The sequence below is a fragment of the Marmota flaviventris genome, chromosome 1 (assembly GCF_047511675.1).
Source record: "Marmota flaviventris isolate mMarFla1 chromosome 1, mMarFla1.hap1, whole genome shotgun sequence".
Classification (NCBI taxonomy): Eukaryota; Metazoa; Chordata; class Mammalia; order Rodentia; family Sciuridae; genus Marmota; species Marmota flaviventris.
Window position 1 is genome coordinate 146,645,109 of NC_092498.1, and position 25,866 is coordinate 146,670,974.

Below are 25,866 nucleotides of genomic sequence, written 5' to 3' on the forward strand. Positions count from 1 at the left end.
CTGTCCAATTATTTACTTAGCATCTTTCTTTAAAGTCAACCTACTTCCTTGGAATCTAAATATCTCTGTCCCTCACATTCCTATGTTCATATAGGAATACACAACCAGTGTAACTCCACATGATGTACAACCACAAAAATGGGAAGTTACATTCCACGTATGTCTGAAATGTCAAAATACACTCTACTGTCATGTAGAACTAAAAAAGAATAAAAATAAATAAATATCTCTGCCCCTCTTCACCGTCCCTTCTTGAACAGTTCGGTCTGAAAGCCAGCGGTGGAGTGCAAGGGAAGCACTGGGGAACCTCAGTGCCAAGAGCAGGGCATCAGTAGCTGGCAGTGCACAGGGCGGCCACCAGGCATGAGGCAGCTAGTGTGGCTATCAGGGGCCAACGCCAGGGAAGAAGGACACCCACATGTAAGGGTGAGCTCAAACAAGTTATTAGGGCTTACCAAGGGGACAGGGAATAACAACAAAGATAGTAGAGAGGATGCAGGCAGATGAAAAAGTACGTAAAAATATTAAATTTACAATCTCAGAGAAAGGGTTACTGCTATGATTTGGATAAATGACCCCCAAAGGCTCATGTGTTAAAGGTTTGGTTCTCGGCCCACTGTGCTATGGGGGATTTTTAAGAGGTAGAGCATGGAGGGAGGTCCTCTGGTCACTGGAAGCATGCCCTCCAAGGGAATGCTGGGAGACGCTAGCCCTTCATTGTGCTTTCACACCCTGACCATGCAGTGAAGAGTTCCGCTGCATGTTGCTGCCTCACCACAGGCCCAAGAGCAACAGGGCCAAATAGCTATGGACTGAATCCTATAATCTGTGAGTCAAAATAATCCTTTTTTTTTTATAAGCTGATTTTCAGGTATTTGTTATAGTAAAAGAAAGCTGACTAACATAGTTATAAACATGGAAAGGGTGAAAACTAAAATGAACCCTCTTGAGTTGGATTGGAATTAGAAAATACTAGTGTGAATATAGTTTTCAATACATAGCTACATAGAAATAAATACAGAGGTAAATGTGTGTGTGTGTGTGTGTGTGCGCGCGCGCTACATAAGTAGGTATACTGTACATATATACTTGTATTCCTTAGCACTGTCCCCTGAAAGGAGTCTGAGAGCAGTGTCATCCCAGTAGCAAACAGAACATCCAGTGTCCAGATCTTGGCCTCTAAACACCATTTCCACAAAACAGGACTCCTTGGAGAACTGATGCAGGAAAAGTAAGCATATGTGAAAACCCAGAACATCCTGCAGTACCAGAAAACAAGAAAGTACTCAAGAATGATGTGTCAGAGGGACACAAAAGCCAACCTAAAGAGACAACTTGGAGACAATTCAATATAAAAATAAATAATGATAGTAATAGATTGTTACAATAGTAACACATTGACTGAAATAGAAAAAAAAATCAAGTCCACATAAATATAAATGAATAAATCGTAAGTTTTATGAGGAATAGGATATTTACATTGTTGGAAGGAACCTCCTCATATAATTCTGATTTGGGTACAAAGGAGGAAAGCTTAACTCCACAGTAGAAGAGCATGGCAAGCAGATTAATGCAGTAATCAAAGTGACCATCACCCAGAATGTGACAAATGGAAACCCCTGGGAATCGGAATAGTGAATTGGAACAGCATCTCCCACCTGCAATATTTCTGCCAACGATCTATAACCAGGATCTAAACCTGAGCCATATCAGACATATCCAAGTTCTACGAAACAACTGGCCTGTAATCATCAGAATCATACAGGTCACGAGAGCCAGGAAAAATTAAGAAAGATACTGAAAAATTAAGGAAAGAGACTGAAGAGATAGGACAAGTAAATGTCAGGTGTGACCCTGGACTGGTTCCTTGATCTAAAAGATGTAATGGGGACAGCTGGTGAAACCTGAAGGGAGTCTGAAGACTAGCAGGCACTAAGGCCTCATTACTCATTTCCTGATACTTGGGGAAGTGGGGGTACCTGGGATTGATTTCAGGGGCACTCGACCACTGAGCCACATTCCCAGCCCTATTTTGTATTTTATTTAGAGACAGGGTCTCACTGAGTTGCTTAGTACCTCGCTATTGCTGAGGCTGGCTTTGAACTCTCGATCCTCCTGTCTCAGCCTCCCCAGCCACTGGGATTACAGGTGTGCGCCACTGCACCCAGATCATTTCGTGATTTTGACGGTAGTGTGGTAGTTCCTGAGAAAATGTCCTTGGTGAAGGAAATACACACTAAAGTTTCAGAAGTACTTTAGTTTAGAAGTACAGGTCAGGTTGACAACTTACTTTTAAAGGGTTCAGCACGGGAAACGTTGTACTTTGCAACGGCTAATTCTTCCTATTGACCTGGCTAGTTCACAGCACTCAGTTATTCAGTCAAACACTAACCCAGGTGTTGCTGTGAAGGTGTTTCATAGATGCAGTTATCATCTACAATCAGTTGCCTTTAAGGAAATGTTCCTCAGTAACCTGGGTGGGCCTCATCCAATCAGTTGAAAGGCCTTAAGAACAAAATTGCAGTTTCCCTGAGGAAGAAGTTCTGCCTCAGGACTGCATCATCAGCTCCTACTCAAGAATTTCCGCCTACTCTCCCGCCCTACAAACTTTAGATTTCCAGTTTCCACATTATATAAAAATCAACCACTTGAAATAAATTCTACAGAAATGTATATACACATGCATTTTATGTGTATATGCTATATGATCCTTGTGTGTATGTAAATTTTAGTGCATATATATTGTGTGTATACATGTGTGCATGTATGTATGTATGTGTGTGTTTGCACACACAAATACAATCATCACTTGGTATCCATGGGAGACTAGTTCCAGGACCCCTGCAAATACCAAAATCTACAGATGCTCAAGTCCCTGACACAGTACTTACATAGAACCCACACACTTCTTCCCATATACTTAAAATCTCTTCTAGGCTACTTATAATACTTCATTATAAGTGCTATGCAAATAGTTATACTATATTTTTTTAGGGAATAATGACAAAAAGAAAAAGCCAATACATATTCAGTACACATGCAATTATTTTCCCCCTAAATATTTTTCTCAGTTTTCAGTTCACTGAATCCACAGAAGCAGAACCCACCAATATGGAGAGCAAACTATAAACATCAAATATTTCAGGAAAAAACATACTGTATGTGGGGCTGGGATTGTGGCTCAGTGGTAGATCACTCGCCTAGAACGTGTGAGGCACTGGGTTCAATCCTCAGCACCACATACAAATAAATAAATAAAATAAAGGTATTTGTCAATCTACAACTTTAAAAGTATTTTAAAAATATATCCATACTGTATGTGATGGTTATATACACACATGTATACTGGTTCCATTTCTCTTGAGAGCCCGACTGATACATTGCACTTGCAACTTTTCTATAAATTTGTGATTGCTTCAAAATGTAAATAAATGTGATTTTTAAATATACCTCCCAGATGGGAAAGGGTAGGAAATACTGAATGAATTTAACAAAATCATGTTATATGCATATAGAAATGTACCACAGGAAATTTCTTTATGTATATGTAGAGAGTAGCAATCAAAAATAAACAAACACTAGTGAAAGGAACATCAGGAGAGAGGAAGGAGAATGAGGAGGGAGGAGAGTAGGAATGGGAACTGAAATCCTTACATGTATGAGTTCATCAAAATATATATAACTACTATGTATGATTATAATGCTCTATAAAAACAAACAAATAAATAAACCTCCTATTTAGTTCCAACTGTGAAAGTACAGGCTTTGATGTGCTAGTTAACATTAAGCTATTAAATGTTTTTAAATAGTTTGTCCATGCACACCCCCAGGGATACATCCAAGCCATGTGGAGAACAGGCCCCCAGCCCCAGTCACTGGCTGCCCCCGAGGCTACCCCTTCCTTTTGCTGACACAGAAAAGGTGTTCATGGAGATTGGCAGAACGCAACAGTCTCCACTTTTACTTACTTGCCACTCACTCTGACCCCTGAAACTTCCATTAAAGTAAATGGTCTCTAAGGACCTCTTCTGGTTGTCACAGGACTCTGGGCTCCCAGGTGACAGGCTTTGCTTGCAGGATACCACTTCTCCTTAACCTCCTCTCCAACTTTTCCTTTCAGTTTCTCCCTGTGCTAGCTTCTCTCTCTCATGTCCTTAAATCCCAAACCCTTACCAGGATTCCAAGAAGGACCCTACTTTTCTCTTACATTCACCCTCTTAAGAAATGGGTGGATGGTTTTCATTAACTCCTGCATGTGTGTGATTTTAAAAAGCTCAGCCCACACCTCACTGTGGTCATTTCGGGTCATTCACCTGGAGAAGGACACATCTGTCTGAACATCTCTATGATCTGCCTGCAGTGTGGAATGCTGAATCTGTTTGTTTCTTTTTCTTTTTTTTTAACACAATGCCTTTATTTTTATGTGGTGCTGAGGATTGAACCCAGGTCCCGCCCATGCTAGGTGAGCACTCTACTGCTGAGCCACAATCCCAGCCCCCTGAATCCATTTGTTACATGCACTATTTCCCATCTAAGACATAAGCACGTCAAGGTTGAGCTACATCTAAGGCCTCTACCCGAGGACCTAGAAATACACCCAACACAGTGAATGCTCACCAAGTGTGCACTGATGATGGATGGTTCCTACCCTGACGTGGGAGGCTGGGTGAACAGCTCCACTCCTGTCTTCCAAACTATTTGCAACATCCGTCATTTTTCCTTCCTATGATGCTGCTCACATTTTATTCCAAAATACAGAGGCCACATCATCCTTGGTCTCTGACAAGCAGCTTTCCACTCTCCACTGCTTTTTTGATTAGAGGCCGCACGCAGTCACTCAAATCCACTGGGAACCAGACTCTGATCCCAACCCCTCCTTCCAAAAGCCTAAATGATCCCAGGCACCTCAAGAAGTGAACTACAGTTCAAAACAACAGTTCTTGGGGGAGATGGGGAGGTATTGTGTAATGGGTACAAAGTTTCTGATTGGGATAATGAAAAAGTTCCAGAAATGGATGGTGGTTTTGGTTGTATGACATTGTGAATGCTCTTAAAATCACTGAATCTTACACAAAAATGGGGATATGCAAGGAGATTTTGTTATACTTATAACACAATGAAAAAAAATAAGATTCCTGAGATTTCCCAATTGTCCTCTACCCAACCATTTCTCTGTATATCTGTTCTAAATCACCACACACACACACACACACACACACACCCCTACAGAGCATTCCGGTACCCAGACCATGTCACTGATGGCCACACTTCTACCTCACATGCTCTCATCACTTCTCTCTGCCCAGAATATACCTTCCTTTTCATCAGTGAGGACTTTCCCTAACTGTCTTGGGCTACAGGACATCTCTCCTCACATCATCATTAATGAATTTGCTAATTGCTCTCCCCCTCTGTGATGCTTTAGCTGGTAAGCACCTGCTTTCAATGCTTGCATTTTTTTCTCCACTTTCCAAGGCTGTTATTAAACCCTGAAAGTAATAGCCGTGGAACTTCAATTCTTTCTGTAGGCTTCCTGTGGAGCTGGGTACATTATCGGACACATGATGTGCACCAGAATGCCTGTAACTAATAAATTACTCTCTGAACTCCAAGGCTGATGGTAGTCTCTCTAAAACACAGCAGATGAATCAATATGCCTAGAGACAGCAGCCTTTCTTAAAAGAAAGAAAAATACCACACCAAAAAAATAACTTCTTAACCTGTTATCAAACAAGCAACTCTCTAGCTACATAACAATTTTATTTAACTTCTTCAAAGGCCTATTTTAAAGTCAAATATACATGTCCACAACACAAATATCTAAAGCACATATAAAAGCAAATGCTATCTGATTTCCCCTATAATATGCACATCCCTGGATCCCCAGCTGACAGTCATAAAAGATCTTAATCATGAGTTAAAAGACCAATTTGGTTCTGAAAATAAAAAAGTATAGAATCATGATACAGAAATCAATGGAAATTTGTGAGCCTTCAAAATGAACTAACATCAGAGAAGAGCTAAGAACACAAGAGAGCTTTGTGCCCATGCAACCATAATTAACTATGGAGTCAGAGGAAAACTTGCTGGATCCTAGGTGACAGCTCAACAGATTATAGTCTTTGCAATGAACATTCTGGCATAGACAGGGGAAGGGCCAATGTTAAAATGCTCTTACCTGCTCCTGGGCCAACAAGGCCTTCTTCTTCATGATTTTCATGGCATAGATGTCCCCAGTTGCTCTCTCTCTTACCACCTGCACTTCAGCAAAGTGGCCACAACCTACAAGACTTCTGACTTCAAAGTCCTTTGCCGAAGGCTGGAGCTCCTGTAACTCAGCTATGGTGTCAGAATCTGAAGAAGAAGGGAGTCACACCCAGGTAAATAAAGCACTTGGAATATATGCATCTTTATGAAACAAAGGAAAAAGAGTTATGTCTTCCCTGTCAAAAGACATTTAGTCACTTTCTCATCCATCATGAATAATTATAAAATCAGCACAAAAGTGTTTTTATATGTTAAGTTAAAATTAAGGGCTCCAGAAATTCCAAAGAACGGTTTCCATGGTAGCCATAATTTGAATCCTGTAGACTCAGAAAACAGGGAGGAAGGTTACAAACCATGCTTTCTTCTTTCTCCAAGGGATGCAGGGCAGTGTTTGGCCCAATGTGCTCATCAGTAGACTGGCTTATAATGTCAAACAAGCAATATGATTCTCATTTCAATCACCTTTGGTGTTAGCTTCCAGATCATTCCATTCTAACTCCATGTGCTCTGCTCAATATTAACCCATTAACCCAAGTTTATCTCTCTTGCACTGTGCCAGTTCTAGGAATCCTTCCTTGCCTTATGTTATGGTTTGGGTCTGAAACATTCCCCCCCCCAAACCTCATGTGTTGAAGACCAGTGTAGCAGTGTTTACAAGTGGGAGGCCTTGGGGATCATGAGGGCCCTGACCTCATCCATGGATTCAATCATTATGGATTCTTAGCTTAATGGGTTTTTAGGGTAGGGGCTTGGTTATAAAAGCCTCTTTCTCTTTCCCTCCCTCCCTACTTCTCTCTGCTTGCTGGCTGCCAGAGCTGAGTAGTTTTGCTCCCTGTCATGACGTTCTGCCTCATCACAGGCCCAGAAACAATGAGGTCAAGTGACCATGGACTGAAACTTCTGCAATCATGAGCCAAAATAAATCTTTCCTCCTTTAAGTTGATTTTCTTAGGTTCATAGTGATGGAAAACTGACTAAGACATTTTAACATGTGGCAGAGCTTAAAAGAGGGGACAGAGCTTAGCCCAAAGGACCAAACAGAGGTCTGACATTTACTCTGCAGGGTAACATTGTCACACATCTGGATGGGCTTACAACTATCTTTTGCTTAACACAGTCTTATTCCTTTTATAAGTCCAGTCCCACAGTCAGAGATCAGCAAGGTATGCAGTGTGGACTAAATGGATGGTGGGTTTGGAAATTCATATGCATTTATTAACTCTAACTACACTAAGCTGAGACATGGCTGTACCTGCAATGACTTTACTGACTTGTAAGAATGGAGAAGAGCTGCAATGACTGAGCTAAAAATAGAATCCTGCACATTATGAAAGAACTGTGTCACATACAGGGGTTATACACCAAAAAAAGGCAAGAGATACCCATAATCAAAACTATCCTGGGCTGGGAGTGTAGTTCAGCAGGAAGCTCTGGGTTCAATCCCCAACTCAAAAATATATATATCCTGGAGAATCCCACAGGAAAGTGTCATGTGGAAAACCAAGAGGCCAACTTGAAATTCCCCACAGATACTAGAATCCTCAAGAAACTGGAAGGGATGGCCATTGCAGTGGTCAGGCACTAGACAAAGTTAGGAACAGTCAGCTCTCCACATCTAGATAACCTGCATCTGAAGATTCCACCAACCTGAGGTGGAAGATATTTGGAGAAATCAAAAATTCCAGAAAGTTTCAAAAACAAAATTTGAACTTGCCATGCACCAAGTACTACACTGAACCCTGCAAATGAAGTGATGTGTAGACACTGCACTGGGTATCATGGGAAATCCAGAGATAATTTAAAGAATACAAGAGGACACGTACAAGTCATCACTTCATATAAGAGGCTTGAAAACTTGACTTGTGCACAAGTTACTATGTCACTTCATATAAGGGACTTGAGCATCTAAGGAGTTTAATATCTGCAGGTGATCCTGGGACCAATTCTCCATGGACACCATATTCTGGAGTCACATTCAACTCCATGAGTCATTCACACGATGAGAGGAACAACAAAGAGACAGGCCATTTCATACCACAGTCATTGAGTGGCATTTTGATGAATTAGCCAAAGCAGCTGTAATTATTATTATCCATTCCTTTGTTTTAAGGGTGGAGTTGAATTCTCTAAAGTACAAATGGTGAACTCCACCATACTGAGGGTTTCCTACCCAAAGACCACACTCACTTCATCTGGTCATCCTTGATCTCTTGGGGATCCCCTCTGGTGGATCCACATGAGTTCATTGTGACCACTATAAAAAATAAACCTAAAATACTCCATGAAGAATACAATATGGAGGCAAAGTTGAGAGCTGCATGGCATTTTCCTTCGGTCCTGACAACACTGTGCCAGCCAAGCCCTGTCTTCCTTCCCAGTCCCTTTCCAAGTTTCTTTCATGTCATGTATTTGAGCTTTGAATTACAATTCATCAAATACGCTGACTTGCACCTTTCTGGGTTGAACCCGATTTCATCACTGTTTGGACTCAAGGCCAATCCCTCTTAATTTCCTATCAGGCCTTGGGCCCCAAAGTGCCTTATGGCATTGCCCAACTTAATAACTCTGGGTCTGCCACTGGAGACTGCCAGGCATCTCAATCATACAAACAGACAAACTGCTTTGTAGGCAAAATTGCCCCGATACTCTGAGAATTTAAAGAAACCATTCCCAATCACCATGTTTTTATCCAATGTCTTTTGGATTATTAAGGAGAAGAGGCAGGATGCTAAGATCAAGTCTTTGACTATAAAAAATAAAAAACTTCACGATTTGTCTCACGATATCAGCTGCTTCTATAGACCCCAGAACCACATCAACCCTTCAGCCCTATACACTTTTTAAGTATTTGTGGGCCCAGTACTGAATACTGAGGTGAAGAAAAAGACCCAAAAAGCTCTATAATGACAATGCAGACAAGGTATGGCTTTGTCAGGTAAACACTCAGACCAAGGAGCAAAACCCAAAAGTAAGTGCTACATGTATTGCTTCTTTTTTTGAAACTCAGTAATCAAACATGTCAACTTCTAGGAATCCATCATTCACAGAAGCCTCACACATGTCCTCAGAAAAGATCCATATGAAGACGCTCATGATGGGAACAGTTGTCACAAAAATATCAGATAAACACTAAAGGTCCATCGAGAGGACAATGGAACAAATCTAAAAACCCACCCACACAAAAGAATATTAATTAAGCTCATGTTGAAAAGAATGACAGGTGTCCATCATTATACATATGTTAGAATGTATATTCCCACAGGAAATGTTTGTCTGTTTCGAACACCGCTGCAACCCAGTCCCTAACATAGCTAAGTGTCAGGAGATATTTGTTGAGTAAATATTATCACTAAAGGAGCAAAGAGAGCAGAAAAACATTGTACACTGTGATCTATGTCATGTAAAATTAAACAAGTAATGTTAGAACACGCACAAAATGGGCCATCAAACCCGGGAGCCAGTTGACTGGTACACAGGGATTCATACTATTCTGTTTGTAAATTTCCATAATCAATATTTTTAAATCATACACACAAAAAAAATGGAACATTATGCACAGAAAGTTGGCAATGGTTATCTCAGATAAAAATTCTGAGGGATTTTTCTCTTACTACTTATGTATATGATGTGCTACGGTCGAAATGTTTGTGTCTCCCCTCTCCCAAAATTCTTTTTTTTTTTTTATTGGTTGTTCAAAACATTATAAAGCTCTTGACATATCATATTTCATACATTAGATTCAAGTGGGTTATGAACTCACATTTTTATCCCAAATACAGATTGCAGAATCACATCGGTTACACATCCACATTTTTACATAATGCCATATTAGTAACTGTTGTATTCTACTACCTTTCCTATCCTCTACTATTCCCCCCTCCCCTCCCGTCCCATCTTCTCTCTCTACCCCATCTACTGTAATTCATTTCTCTCCTTGTTTTTTTTTTCCCCATTCCCCTCACAACCTCTTATATGTAATTTTGTATAACAATGAGGGTCTCCTTCCATTTCCAAGCAATTTCCCTTTTCTCTACCTTTCCCTCCCACCTCATGTCTCTGTTTAATGTTAATCTTTTCCTCCTGCTCTTCCTCCCTGCTCTGTTCTTAGTTGCTCTCATTATATCAAAGAAGACATTTGGCATTTGTTTTTTAGGGATTGGCTAGCTTCACTTAGCATAATCTGCTCTAGTGCCATCCATTTCCCTGCAAATTCCATGATTTTGTCATTTTTTAGTGCTGAGTCCCAAAATTCTTGTCTTGGAATATTTTTGTGTGTGTGATACTGGGGATTGAACTCAGGGGCACTTTACCACATCCTCAGTTCTTTCTATTTTGAGACAGGTCTGGCCAAGTTGCTGGGGCTGGCCTTGAACTTGCAATCCTCTTGCCTCAGCCTCCCAAGTACCTGGGAATTGCAGGCCTGAGCCAACATGCCTGGCCCTGTTTCGAAATTTATTCCCCAGAGTGAGAATATAGGTGGAGCTTTGCAGGACTGAGTGAGCCCTGAAGGCTCCACTCTCAGGAATGGAATTAGTGCTCTTACAGAAGAGGCTGAAAGAAGTGTATTTAGTCTTCCTGCTACATAAGGACACAGCAGGAAGAGGCCATCTTTGAAGCAGACAGCACCCTCACCAGAACTGCTCTGTTGGTGCCTTGATCATGGATTTCCCAGTCTGAAGAACTGTGAGCAATAATTTCCATTGCTTACAAGTTACCCCACCTTAGCAGCCCAAAGGACGAATACATGATGTTTAACCTTTCACGTTTGTCTTGTATTTCCAGCCGGGGAAAAAAAAAATTCTCAAAAGTTATCATGCATTCATAAATTCTAAAGTTGTGAACGTTCAGAAGATTATTGTCTCAGAGAATTAACAACAAAAAAAAAAAAGTATAAAATTTCAGCTACTCTCAAATTACCAAGAACAGCCTAACTTTGATCATTATCAATACTTTTCTGTACATTTTATCACATTTACTATTTTTTTTAAACAAATCATGACACTGCACTTAAGGTTTGCCACTTATTTTGTTTACTTAGAAATATGTTCATTCGGTGAGGGAGGAACAGGAACTGAAATGGAGTGGGTCAGATTCCATGCATGTATGATTTTGTTGGGATGAACCCAGCTACTATCTACAACTATAATGCTCTAATTTTTTTAAAAAAAGCTCATTTAGTAAAAGTTTATTGAGCATCTAATATATGCCAGACACCGTTTTAGGCACAGGAGATAGATTGGAGAGCCGAATCATGCGCCACATAACACCATTTGGTCAACAAGGGATAGCATATGTGATGGAAGTCCCATAAGGTTAGAGTGGAGCTGAAAGATTCCTGTTGCTTAGCAACATCACAGCCATCCTAACTTCATAGCACAATGCATTTCCTATGAGTTTGTGGTGATACTGGTGTAAACAAACTACTGAGCTGCCAGTCACATCAAAATGTAATGTATATAATTACATACAGACCATAATATTTGATAATGATAATAAATGACTATCTTACTGGTTCATGTATTTAACACACTATACTTTTATCATTATTTTAGAGTATACACCTTCTATTTGTTATAAAAAAAAAAGTGGGCTGGGGCTGAGGCTCAGTGGTAGAGCTCTTGCCTCGCACATATGAAGCACTGGGTTCGATCCTCAGCACCACATAAAAATAAATAAACAAAATAAAGGTATTGTGTCCATCCACAACTAAAAAAAATAAAAATAAAAAAGAGGTCAGTGTCAAGTGATTTATGTATCTATCTCATCCAGGTTTTGTAAGTACACTCTATTTCACCCACCAATGACAAAAACACCTAAAGACACATTTCTCAGAACACAGTCCCACAGTTACGTGACATGTGACTGTAATAAAGAAAGACAAAAATCATTCCCTGGCTCCCAGATGCTCCTTTCCTGTCCCTACACCCCCACTCTGCACAAGATCGGGGCATCCTGCTAGAGACACTATTGCAGAGAGAGTCTCCGTCCTATTTCCACATCAGCCCCCCAAAGAAAATCTCCATCTCTTCAGAGAGACCCAAGAAATTGGCAGTAGCAGCTGAAAGACACCTCTCCACATGGAAAAGCAAAGCTTACATTCCAAAACTGACACTCGAGAGAACAAAAACAACTATATTAATGTAATCACCTGATTTCAATCATGACTTCTTCACTTCCTCCCTGGAAAAGACTCTTTAAAAATGTGAAAAGTCACACGCAAGAGATTTCTGCTAGAACAACATGAATTTCCCTGAACCCAGTCCCAGATGACTCAATGGTTCCTGATAATCAACTGCTTTTAAGAACCCAAGACCAGGGTTGGGGCTGGGGCTCAGTGGTAGAGCGCTCGCCTAGCATGTATGAGGTGCTGGGTTTGATTCTCAGTACCCAGAAAAATTAATAAATAAAGATATAAAAAATCACATCGATCTTTAAAAAAAAAAAAAAAAAAAGAAGGAGGAGGAAAGAAAGAAAGAAACTAAGGCCAGCAGGAGGGGTCTGGAGATTGCTGTCCTTGGAATGCACTTCCTTTCCCTTCCCACTCTTCACTTGAGAATTTCAACATTCAAGAAAAGAAGGCAGAAGCATATTCAAATAAATACATAATGATGAACAAATACCCCAGGTACATTTTGAAGGTACACAACGTATTAAATATTGTTGAGATTGATGACTATCATTATTGAGTAACATACAGTGTCTGTAATGAGCCAGGCAACATAAGTCTAGTCTGCCTATAAACTCATTCACAGCCTTATTAGGTATACATCACACCCTTTTCACAGATGTAGAAACTAAGAAGAGACAGGTATGTGTAAATACTAAAGGTGAGTAGAGTGGAAATGCATCAGTTTTGCTTACTCCTCTGGGTAACTGCACATCCCCATCCCTTGAGTTCCTGGTAATCACCATGCCCTGAAACTTGGAGAATCCAGACCAGATGGATCACAATACTTCACCTCCTGACAGTCAAATGACCCAAAGCAGAGCCAATTAGAATTTTCCCTGGTATTGTATAAATCTAGTTAATAGAATAAAATAATTGGGAAGGGTATGGAAGCTGGTCTCCAAAAATGGTACCCAAAGAAAATGCCACTTGGGATTCGTGTCCTTGTGGAGCATGCTCATGTGTAGAATCTGGGTGGCCCTATTATTTGCTTAAAATAGTGTAACATAGCTGCTCTAGTTTGGGTCTGGAATATCCTTCAAAGGCCCATGTGTTAAAGACTTGGCCGCAGCTGAACACCACTGGGAGGCAGTGAAACCTCACAGGCTGTAGTTCCCTGACCCAATATATGAGCCCACATCAAGAGCCACATGGAGAGCAAAAGGCCACCTCCCTTTAAGATGTGGGGCCTAGTGGGAGGAACTGCAGTCACCAAGGGCATGCCCTTACAGGAGACAGTAGAACCCCAACTCTTCCTCTCTCCTTTTTGTTCCTGGCCATGAAGTGAACAGGTGTCCTCCACCACACACTCCCACCATGATGTACTGCCTGGCCACAGGCCCAAAAGCAATGAGACCAACCAACCATGGACTGAAACTTCCAAATCTATAAGCCAAAATAAACATTCCCTTAGCCAATCCCCAAACAAAATGCCAAATGTTTTCTCTGATATAAAGGGGGTGACTCAAAGTGGGGCAGGAAGGGAAAGCATGGGTGAAAAATTACCTCTAGATAGGGAATAGGGGTGGGAGGGAAAGGGAGGGAGAAGAGGAATAGCAAGGATGGTGGAAGGAGACGGTCATCATTATACAAAACACATGTATGAAGATGTGAATTTGGTGTCAACATACCTTATATATAGAGATATGATAAATTGTGCTATAAAGGTGTATTAAGAATTGTGATGCAAAAAAAAAGAGCTCATGTATACTGGCATAATTTGGCGTGAACATACTCTATATACAGAGTTACAAAAAATCGTGCTGTGGATGGATAATTATGAATGTAATGCACTCCACTATTGTCATGTATGTAAGAAAATAAATAAATAAATAAACATTCCCTTTCTTTACATTATCTCAGGTATTTTGTTATAGTAACAAAAAGCTAACCCAGCAGCCAAAGAGATTCCATGTCCATTCTGAGACTAAGCCTTAAGAAAGCCTGGAAGCTTCTACTTTTGTGCTCTTAAAAACCCTGAGCTACCATTTGGAAAGTGTGGCTATCCTGCTGTACACCATGCACTTCAGTGTCAGTAAAGCCTTTTCTTTTTCATTTTTCTTTTAATATTCTTTTTTATAATTTTATTTATTTATTTTTTTAATGTGGTGTTGAGGATCGAACCCAGTGCCTCGCTCATGCTAGGCAAGCACTCTACCACTGAGCCACAACCTCAGCCAGCCCAGTAAAGCCTTTTCTTAAAGGACCAGAGAGTAATTGGCTTAGGCTTTGCAAGCCATTTGATCTCTGTCCCAAATCCTCAAATGCTGTTGTGGTGTGACAGCGGCCACAGGCAATACAGAAACATGCAGGCATGGCGTGTCTCAGGAGAGCTTTGCACATCACAGACTTCAGCTCCCTGACCTCTGATGTAGAGGCCACATAAGGGAGGTGCTGAAACTTCATGGGGATGGATGGAGAAAAAGAGAGTGAGTTCATCTCAGAGTCACAGCTGAGCCCAGCCTTCCAGCAGGGAGCCAGACACTAAGTGAGCCATCTTGAACATTCCCCGCCCAGGAGAGCCCCAGAGGACTGCAATCTTGGCCAGTGTCTCACAGAGCAGAGGAATCTCCAGCTGAGTCCAGTCAGCCCACACACTCATGAGAGGTAATATGACGACTATTGCTTTAAGCCACTCAAGTTTAGAGTGGTAGGTAACACGGCAATGTTGTAAAAGGCAGGGATTCTCAAATTTGGCACTATTGACACTGTGGGCCAGAAAGTTCTGTGCTGAAGGGGCCCATCCTGTGCACTGTAGGATATTTAGCCGTATCTCTGACTCACCCATTAGATGCCCCTAGTTATGACAACAAAAAGTGTCTCCAGATATTACCAAGAGAGCCTGCAGGGTAAAATCACCACTGGTTGAAAACATTGGTATAAACTAAAAGAACATAAAACTGGGACAGAGCAACCACTGAGGCACTTCCCCACCACAGGGAAGCTGAGCAAAGTGTGAACCAGGGTGAAGGCAGGGCTGGTTTATGACTCTGAAAGGCCCTCAGGCTCTTTTGCCTTCACCAGCCCCTTCTCCATAAAAAGAAATAAAATAAAATTACATTTATGACAACAAGTTACATTTTATGACTACACTGATATAAAGAATTCAATCCAGGGAGCTGGAGGTATGGTTCATTGATAAAGCATTTTGTTAGCATGAACAAGGCCCTCGGTTCAATACCCAGCACAAAAAAATTAAAAAATAAAATAAAGGCCATAGTCTAGAATCATTACTATATTCATTTTTTTATGATTTGAGATTAAATGAAGCTAGTTAAAACAAATCTCTTAAATACCATGGGCCCATAAGCACTGTGTCTCATAACTAATGGATCGGGGACATCACTGAGGTTCCTAGAACCAGCTATGCCTGAAGTTTGACTCGTCTCTGGATTTCCGAGTTTCATGGTCAATACATTCAATCTTCAAATCGAGTTTCTGTCACTCACAACCAAGAAACTTGACTTACTTGATCTCCCAGCTCCAACAAGAGGAACATAAGTCTGGGTCTGTCTTATTCAGACCAGAGTTTTTAACCCACTACCACCAACCACTCTCTCATTCCACCTGCGGCATTGTTCTAGCGTTCTATATCAGGACAGTTTTTGAGAAAAAGTTCCTTACTTACACTTCCGGACGAAGTTGCTCACGTGCTTAATCTTCATCAGAGCAGGCTGACTGCATTCTTCAAAGAGAACAAAGAGGGCATCTAATATCCCTTCTCGGGAAAGAGGAGACATCTGCTGTTGAGTCATAAAGGGTGGTTTCCCCTAAAAACAGCCAACAGCAGATGGAGACACTGTCAATAACGAAAAGCTTTGATCAATAACATCCACACAGTAAATTACAAGCCACCAACTCAACTAACTGCTCACGACACACTACCAGCACAATTTGGGGGCTTCATTCTATAAAGCAGCAGCAATTGACAGTCATCGTCACTTGCACAATTCCATTACTGTGGGTTTCTCTTGCTAGCAGCTGGAAAGAAAAAAACGTCACAAGCATGTCACAAATAAGAAAGGGTGCTGACTCAGGAACAGTGGCATGCACCTTAATCCCAGCTATTTGAGGGGCTGAGGCAGAAGGACCACGAGTTCAATACCAGCCTGGGCAACATAGCAAGATTCCTTCTCAAAAACAAGGTCCTTCATTCTTAATGGTCTGAGGCTCCTGGGAACACTTACTCTGGACATGCCTGTTCTGACCCTTTTCTGTGTCTCTACAGTATGTGTGCCCAGAGTCTGTTAATACAAACTTCAATTTCTTTTTTTTTAAATTGATTTTATTTTTTTAAATACACGATAGGGGAATGCATTACAATTCTTATTACACATATAGAGCACAATTTTTCTTTGTATACAAAGTATGTTCATGCTAATTCATGTCTTTATACATGTACTTTGTTTTTTTGTTTTTAGTTTTTTTGCATTACAATTCTTATTACACATATATACCCCAATTTTTCATATCTCTGTTTGTATATAAAGTATGTTGACACCCAATTCGTGTCTTCATACATGTACTTTGGATAATGATGTCCATCACATTCCACCACCTTGCTAATCCCCTGCCCCCTCCCTTCCCCTTGTCCTATCTAGAATTCATCTATTCCTCCCATGCTCCCCCCTCCCTACCCCACTATGAGTCAGCCTCCTTATATCAGAGAAAACATTCGGCATTTGACAAACTTCAATTTCTTTAATTCATTCAGAGTAGTTTAATTCATTTAGAGTAGTGCGCACGGAGTGACTATAAGCCGAATTTATTCATGATCAGGAGGAACAGTTACAAACTGGCAGACTGTGTCTAGCCCACAGACATGTTTTGTTTGGCCTGTACTGTTTAAAATAATTTGAATTATCTGCCAATATTTAAAAATCAGGATCTCTCTCTCTCTCTCTCTCTCTCTCACACACACACACACACACACGAAAAGAGAATGTCTGGCTTCTCTTGAAATTGATGGATCTACCAACACTGCCCCATGTTCCTGCCCGGTGACACTGCTTGGGAGCTGAATGAAGCTACCCACCTCTTGGCAGTGGATATGCTCCAGAGTTCACTACAAACTTGACCCCTTCATACCCAGTGCCTGGTCCCCAAAGACAGTGTTATACAGCCCATAAAATATAAATATTTTATTATTTACAGAAAAAAAATTAAGAATCCTGGGTTAGACTACTGAGTAATGAAAGACTTCATGAAGAAGAGAAGCCATACGAGGGAAGGAAGACTGAGGTACCCCAGCCAGCAGTTGGCACCCAGATTTTCCAGTCCCAGATGGGACCCCAACTGATGCCACAGGGTGGAGTAAAAGAAGCACTTCATTGAGTCTAACCAACCCACAGAATGCTGAGAAAAAGTAAGACCCTGTGGCTTTAAACTTTGTGAGTGGTTTGTCCTACAACACTGGACAAGATGAACAGAATGGCTGCATTTGAGTTCTTTCTAGAGAACTGGAGAGATAGTTAATGAAAAAAAGAAAAGAAATGAAAGAGAAAAAGAAAAAAAAGATTCTCTGGTCCTATCCCCAACCTCCCGAATTAAAATTTTCTATATTCTAGCTTAAAATCTGTTTTCTAACAAGTCTTCCAAGAGATTCAGAGTTTGGTTGGGTTTGGAAAGCTGGGCCACATTTACTAATAGTTGCCACTAACTCAGAAAAATAAGATTCTTTGTTTTCTTCTGTTCCTAATGAATTTAGGCCAACTAGACCAAGGGTTGCCAAACAGTACCAATTCTGACCAAGATTTTCAACAGCCCACAATGAAATGCAATGAAACAAGCCCCAGGTGACATCTCTTTCATAAAGCGAAACATATTCAAATTTTTAAATGGTCCTTTTTTTCTGAGATGCTGCTCTTCCCCTCTTGGTATTTCTTAAGATGCCCTTTCTTTAGAAAATAAAAAAGAGGAGAGCAGGCTTTTCTTTTGGTTTTTTCACATCCTGACTTGGCAAACCTAAGTCTGCCTAACAATTTGTGGAACTTTTCTGGGTCTGGAAATCTGCCAAGACAGACTGAGAACAGTCTGGGAAGCAGGGTTGAGTGGAGGGAAACAAGAAAAACTGTGAGATTGTCCAGAGTACTCACCTGAATGGAAAACAAACTCGATACTGTATCTAAACCTCAATAAAATAGCACAGTATGAGAAAAGAACAAGGCAAATGTCAGATGCATGCTACACTTGCAATAATACCTTTCCTGGCAGCAGGAGGGGATCTTGCTATGGTCTAGATGTCCCCCAAGGGTTCTTGTGTTGAAGACTTGGTCCCTAGTGTGACAGTGTTAAAGAGGTGAAGCTTTAAGAGGTGAGGACTAGTGGAAAGGGATTCTGTCTTTTGGAAGTATTAATGCTTTTTTCACCCTCTGAACTATGAGAGCATGCTGCTATAAAACGAGCAAATCTGTCCCTCCCTGGGTCTCTGGCTTCCTATCTTATTCATGTGATCCCACCTTTGTGACACCATCCACCAGGAGGCCCTCACCAGAGCCAAGCATAAGTTCATGCTATACTCTTGAATATCCCAAACTGTGCTAAATAAACCTTTTCTTTATGAATGTCTTTCTTCAGGCATTATGCTATAGCAACAGAAAACAAGACTGAGACACTCAGCATTAAAAAGAGACCCTGCATGCATAAGGCCCTGGTTTCAATCCCCAGCACCACAGAGAGAGAGAGAGAGATGAACTGAGGGTTTACTTACAATCCTTACTGATATAATGACACTTAAATGTAAGATACACTTAATAAACCCTGATATGTACTAGAAGCATGGCCCAGCATTTCTGTGAGCAGCCTCTAGAATCAGATCCAAGATGAAGACTGACTCTACCACTTACAAGCTGCATGATCTTGGGTAAGTCCTTGTCTACCTCTATATTTATTTTCTCATTTTTTTTTAAGTATAAATAAGTATAGCGCTTACCTCTGTTATGAGGCTGAAGTGAGATAATAAGGAACATGCTAGTCCTGTTCCCAACACTGCAGAAGCTACAGCTACTATAAAGTCATCACATTATGGGCCATTAAGTTATTTTGTAATAAGTGGGAGACAGGTTGAAGTTAAAAAAAAAAAAAAAAAAAAAAAAGGCTTAAAAGTAACAGCACTCCCACCATCTAAGATTAGAGACAGATCACACATTTGTGAAAAATATCTCATGATTTTAAAATGATGATGCGGATGGACCCACAGAACAACCTAATCTTCTAATCTAATTCTACTCTGATCTGTATGGAAATCCCCCAACACTAATATTTTATGGAAGAAAAGGTTAGCAAGAACATATTACTATTCACCATCATTTAGGTAACCCACATATATACCTAATTATAATTCTGTTAACAGACATGTACTGTGACTATAACTATACTATGCCACACTTGGGATGAACTATAGTTACCATTTATAAAGGGCTTACCAAAAGCCAGGCAAGGTGCTAAGTGCTCTATATGGATTATCTTATTTAATCCTCACAAGAACTGTGATTAGGTGCCTCCTGTTTTAAAGAGCAGATCCAAAGAAGGTCATTGACCCATGCAAAGAAACAAAGCTAACAAGTGCTGGCTGGTAGCAGGATTCAAATCTAAAATCTTTACCACTGTCTGTTCTCTGGGCTTGTGAATACATCAGTCAAATAAGAATTCCTACTTCACCAGCATTCCATATATACCAGAAACAAAAGGATTAAATATCTACTTGGAAATATCTTCATGACATTAAGTTTCAACACTTCTGGGATGAAGGAAGTGTTATATATCTTGAGAAGGATGGGAATTACACAGGTGTAGTACTTATCAAAACTGGCTTTCCTTTTTAAATCTAAAAAGCAAACATCCCTCAAATGAAAAAAGATTAGACCTACAGAAATTTTGGTTTAAAAAAAGAGTGCCTTTGTTCATTTGTTCTGCTTTCTTTAATAAAAGGATGAAGTTTAGAACAGAAGTGAAAGTGTGAGCAATGATTTAAAAAAAAAAAATTCTCAAGGGCAAGTTCAGCTATCTACCCACTGCACAGTGGATCCTTTTTCCAATACAATCATTACATAAAAAATATCAAATTGGATTTCTCTTAAAATATTAACCTCGGTCCTATGAAAAAAACAGCAAAGGTGAATGGTAAAGAACTGCTAAGGCAATAACACAGGTGAGCACTATTGGCAGGAAACTTGTTACCTGGAAGAAGAGATTCAGCCTGGAGGCCCGGCTGGCAATGGGCTCAACGGCACCAGCATCCTGTGTATTCCGTGATCCATACTTGAACTTCAGCATCTCCTCACTGGTGCTGAAGGGATATGAGAAAAGGTCAAGTATGCAGAGACATTTTGAGCAGGAAGGGCTTGAGAAATCCTCATCTCCCTCAAGCTCTCAGGGACGGGGAGATGAAAATCGGCCACTCTCCCAGTTTTAGGAAACTCAGTCTGGCCACAGGGAGGAAAAGACAGATTTTACAACCTGTAACAGGAAGGGATACATTTCTCTGACACACTCTTACTTATAAATGTGTTAATTATCTGCCCCCCTGCCACTCCTTTGAATACAAGCTCAACGTAGGCAGGGATTTCTGTCCCCACACAGTCGGCACACACATAAACTAACACGTAGTGATTGAGAATAAATAGTTATTACATGAATAACTGACATAAGCAAATTACATTGATGTTGAAAGGTGGGAAGTGCTGTCTTTTGTTTTAATGAGCAAGGTAGGGGACAATGAGAGTGGGGAAGAAGAAGTGGTGCATTTTTTTTTTTTTCCTAAGTGCAATCTGGATAAACTTCACTGACAAGGTAGCATTTAAACCAAGACCTGAAGGGGGTGACCAGCAAGCCTTGCTGTCATCCGGAGAAGAAAGGCACAGTATCCCTGGCAGAGGGAACAGCCAGGGCAGTGGTCCTGAGGCAGGTCCTGGCCTCCTTCGACAACAGCAGGAAAGGCATTGGGGCTGAAGCGGTGAGAGGTGGAAAGGAAAAGATGATGAGAGTATGGAGACACTGGAACAGAGAGGGTAAGTAAATTGTTGTGGTCACACAGATAATGAAGAGCTGAAGACTCCATTGGAGAGAACAATTCGGGGAGGAATGCTGACAGGAAGCAGACTGTGACGTTTATGAGAGGAACAAGCCCCACTTCCCCAGGCACCGCGGGGCAGACCCTTGGGCTCCCGTGGAGGGTGGGCGCGTGCCCTGTCAGCCCGGGCGCGCCCTCGCGGCCCCCGGCAAGCCCAGGAAGTGGAACCACCGCCCTCCCCGCCGCGGAAGGGAAAGCCGGGATTGGTACGGGTGGAGGTGACCCTTCCCCTGGCCTGACAGAGCTGGGTGAAGAATTGGGGCCTGGGTCAAGACTCACCCACAGCCGACCCTGCAAGCCTGCGCCCCGCGCCTCCCGCCGCAGCGTTTGAACCCGGGGAACGGCGCAGGCGGGGCTCAGCCGTGCCTGGACCAATCATCGCGCGCAAACCTATGATAGACAGGAGCGTCTCAACCAGGCCCCGCCCAAGTCCTTAAAGGGACAGAGGAAGTCGAAAGAAGAGCCAATCAAATTGCTTCTTCCTTTGACTTGTGACCAATAGGAAAGGGGGAAGGTCAAACCGGGCAGGGCCGGTCTTGGAAGTTTGAAATTGGCGGTTACGCAGGTTGTCGTGTTTAGGGACGCTTCTGTTTGTCGGATCCCTCGGGGAGGTGGCTTAGGAGGGCGCTGTCTTCTCTCTCAGGGCCACCTGTGAGGAGAAAGGCCCCTCTCCTGGACTTCTGGTCCCGCACACAGGGCTATAGTCGAAGTTACTTGTTACTTTGTGAAACAAACCCTTTCTGCACTACAGCTGAGGCCGCAAAAGCTTTGAGCTTGATCTTCCGCCTGCCTGGCTTACTGCACCTCTGGGCTGACTGTCCTACAACAAGTTGGTGAAGGTCGTTGAGACAGCCTGAAAGGGTATTTTTAAATAAATTCGAGACAAGATCATTAAATAGGCAGACTTCACCAAAGAAGAAATTCAAATGTTCAGTGGATGAGAGGAGCCCCCATCTCAATTGCAATCAGGAAAAATGAAAAACAAGACTAGGAAAAAAAAATTCTGACAGTATTTGCGAAGATGTGGAGTCCCACTTACACATAACTGATGGGAGTGGGAGTGTAAATTGGTAAAACTCCGAAAAAAAGTGTTTGGCACTCTTCACTATTTGCTAGCAAGGAAGGTTTGTGCACTTTATGACTATTCTTGGGAATATTTTCTCTACCTTAAGAGAAACTCCTGTATGTACTCCATGTGAGGTGTACAAAAATACACAATGCAAAATAGTATTGACAATATCATGACCAAAAAAAAAAAAAAACTGGAAGCAGCCCAAATGCCCAACAACATTAGGAAGGATAAATTTTTATATTGCAATGTTTTCACACAGCAATGAAAGGGGATAGATTACAGCTAATCACAATGACATAATGAGTCTCAAAACAATGCCAAGTGAAAGAAGACAATCCAAAGTAGGATTCCATTAATATAAATTTCAGAAGCAGATGAAACAAAGCAATGTTGTGAGGGATGTACATACAGGTGGTAGAACCATAAAGAAAGCCAAAATTCAGAAGAATAGATACCTGAGGCTGAGATGGAGACCTTTCAGGGTGTCAAGAAGTGCTGCTATGGTCTATTTCCTAACCTGAGTGGTGATAATATGGATTTGTTTTATAATGATTAAAGTATGTGTGGGTGCATGTGCTTATGTTCTGTTTGTATATGTAAATATATGTATATAAATACATATATTTGTATAAGTATTTATATATACAAACAGAACATATGCACATGCACCCACACATACACGCACATATATATATGGCAGTCTTTCCTGTAGTCTTCTAATCCTTGAACTAGATAAAATATAGATGTCTCCTCAGTCCCTCTCTTTCTCATACACACACACAGACACACACACACACACACACACACACACACACTCACACTCATATATACAGGAGCAAAACCAAAGCAAAAGTGCTTAATACACACTTTTTTCCCAAACATGACTTTCTTCTTGTTCTCAGGATAATAATGATAGTTACTATTTATAAAGCCCCCCCCTTTTAAAATCAAAAATCTTATTTCACTGTAATCTATTTTCTATATGTAGGGAAACTGAGAAATGGAGTGATTAATCTTGGGGCTTGCAGCTTTAGATAGTGGGGCTGGGTTGGCAACACCTGGACTAACTCCACATTCCTTTCTTCTACACAAAACCTGCATTTCAGTGGGCATTAGAAATTCTTCCAGCCTCTTCTTGCAGAGGTTGACCCTGTCCAGAAAAAAAATCAAAATGAGGAATGCTTCTAAACCTTCTACGGGAGGAGGTTAACCAAGGTTTTGGGCTGTCCAGCTGAGTGGAGATGTAGATTGTAGACAGTTGAAGCCCAACTAGATACAAAGAAATCTCAGAAACTATGAAAGCTAATTTAGTAAATGTATCTGCTTATTTTTCTCATCTAGTCAAACTTGTTAGTATCCAGATATCACAAATAGAAGCCTTTGCCAGAATCTTTCGACTAGTTCATCCTAAATTCAAATTTATGTTAATAGCACCATTTTGTACTGCCCTGAATCCAGAGTATATATCCTACTACTTTCCCATTAGAATAATTATTGGTGTCTGCAAATCCTTTGTGGAACAAGATAGGGAATAAACAATAGATTAAAAGAATAAAGAAACATAAAGCAAAAAAAGTTTATAGGGAGAGACAGAGAGAAAGGACCAAGATTAACTGTGTTGAGACTAAAGGGATAAGATGCTGCCAAAAGCCAGGTGCAGTGGTGCCCAACTATAATCCCAATGACTTGAGAGGCTGAGGCAGGAGGATCACAAGTTCAAAGCCAGCCTCAGCAACTTAGTGAGGCCCTAAGCAACTCAATAAGACCCTGTCTCTGAATAAAATATCAAAAAGTGTTGGGGGTGTGGCTCAGTGGTTAAGTGCCCCTGAGTTTAATCCCCAGTACGCCCCCTCAAAAAAAAAATGCTGCCAAATGAAAAAAACTTATCCTTAAAACTAGGCTGACAAGAAAACAGAGACTTCATGTTTGTTCTTGCACAGAATGAAGCAACGACCAATCATTTGCTAAACGTGAGTCCATGATTACTGTGACAGAAACTTGGGAAGAACACCATCATCACTGAGTATTAATGAAGGATATTAGGATATTCTTTCATTTATTTAAAAAAAAATTATGGTGCCAACCACTGGGGGGGACCAAAATGAAAATGATGCCCTTCTTGTCTATTGTTGAAAAGTCAAGGTTAGCGGAGAAATAAGCAAACTATTGTGGAAAACTGTAATAAATTCCTGGGATAGGGTAGGGTACAGAGTGCTGTCGTAATCAAAAGGAGAGAAAATGGTATGTGAAAGCAAAAACCCTCACCTGAAACTTGAAAATAAAGGAGATGGAATTGTCCTCAGAGCCTTCAGCTGGGAGGCGGCTCAAGCAGAGTTGTGCCAAGAAACCTTCTAGAGATAAGAGGAATGGCCACCAGACTCAAACTAGTCTTGCTGGAATGTTAAGAATTGGCATGCTAGATACAAAGAGACAAAGCTATTCAGGTTCCCTTGGCAAGTGCTATGGCTTAAACCTGTCCCTCCCCTAACGTCACTTCCTGGAAACTTAACCCCCGCCCTCCATGGTACATGGATGGTGGAGCCTTTAGTAATTACTAGAGTTGGGATCTGCAAGGTCTCCCCAAGGCTCACGTGGTGAAGGTTCAGTTCCCAAGGCAGCAGTGCTCACCAGCGAGGCTTCTGGGAAGCGACGGCATCTGATGCATCTGATTCCATCAGTGGATCAACCCATTGGTGGCTTCATGATTGAGTGGACTCTTGGGAGGTGGTGGAAACCGTAGGAGGTGGGGCCTGGTTGGAGGAAGTATGTCACTGGGGACCTTACCTGGAATGATGTATCTTGTCCCCAGTCCCTTCCTTGCTTGCTGTCTCTGCTTCTTGGTTGTCATGAAATGCATAGCTTTCTCCCTTCAGGTCCTTCTGCCCTGATATTCTGCGTCATGATAGGCCTAAAATCGGTAGAGCCAGCCAGCCATGCACTGAAACCTTTAAAACCAGGAGGCAAAATAAACTTTCCCTCCTTTGTTTTTCTCAGGGTTGTTTTGTTGTTGTTGTTTTGTTTTGTTTTTGTTTGTTTGCAGTAGCAGAAAGCTAATGCAGGATTAATTAGTATTAGATGAGGCCATGAGATTGGCATCCCATGACGTCATTTATAAGAGAAATGGAGACCTGAGCTGGGACTCTTGCTCTATCTCACTACTAATGCCCTCTGCCATGTTTACAATGCAGCAAGAAGGCCCTCACCAGATGCCGAGGAGTTACCAGCACCATGCTCTCGGACTTCCTAGCCTTCAGAATTGGAAACCAAATCAACCTTTTTTTATATATGTAT

At 41.3% G+C, this 25,866-nt stretch overlaps 1 protein-coding gene across 1 annotated transcript in view; it reads right to left on the bottom strand.

The window, feature by feature from the left end:
• Nucleotides 1-21,833, bottom strand: part of Cit (citron rho-interacting serine/threonine kinase) — a 157,950-nt gene extending 136,117 nt beyond the window's left edge. Inside the window, exons 1-4 of the mRNA XM_027923229.2 lie at nucleotides 21,783-21,833; nucleotides 20,612-20,720; nucleotides 16,062-16,203; nucleotides 6,179-6,354 (exon numbers count right to left, since the gene is read on the bottom strand). Coding sequence (XP_027779030.2) covers nucleotides 6,179-6,354; nucleotides 16,062-16,203; nucleotides 20,612-20,707 — 414 coding nt within the window. The 5' untranslated portion in view covers nucleotides 20,708-20,720; nucleotides 21,783-21,833. The remainder of the gene's footprint in view (nucleotides 1-6,178; nucleotides 6,355-16,061; nucleotides 16,204-20,611; nucleotides 20,721-21,782) is intronic.
• Between the last annotated feature and the right edge of the window lie 4,033 nt (nucleotides 21,834-25,866).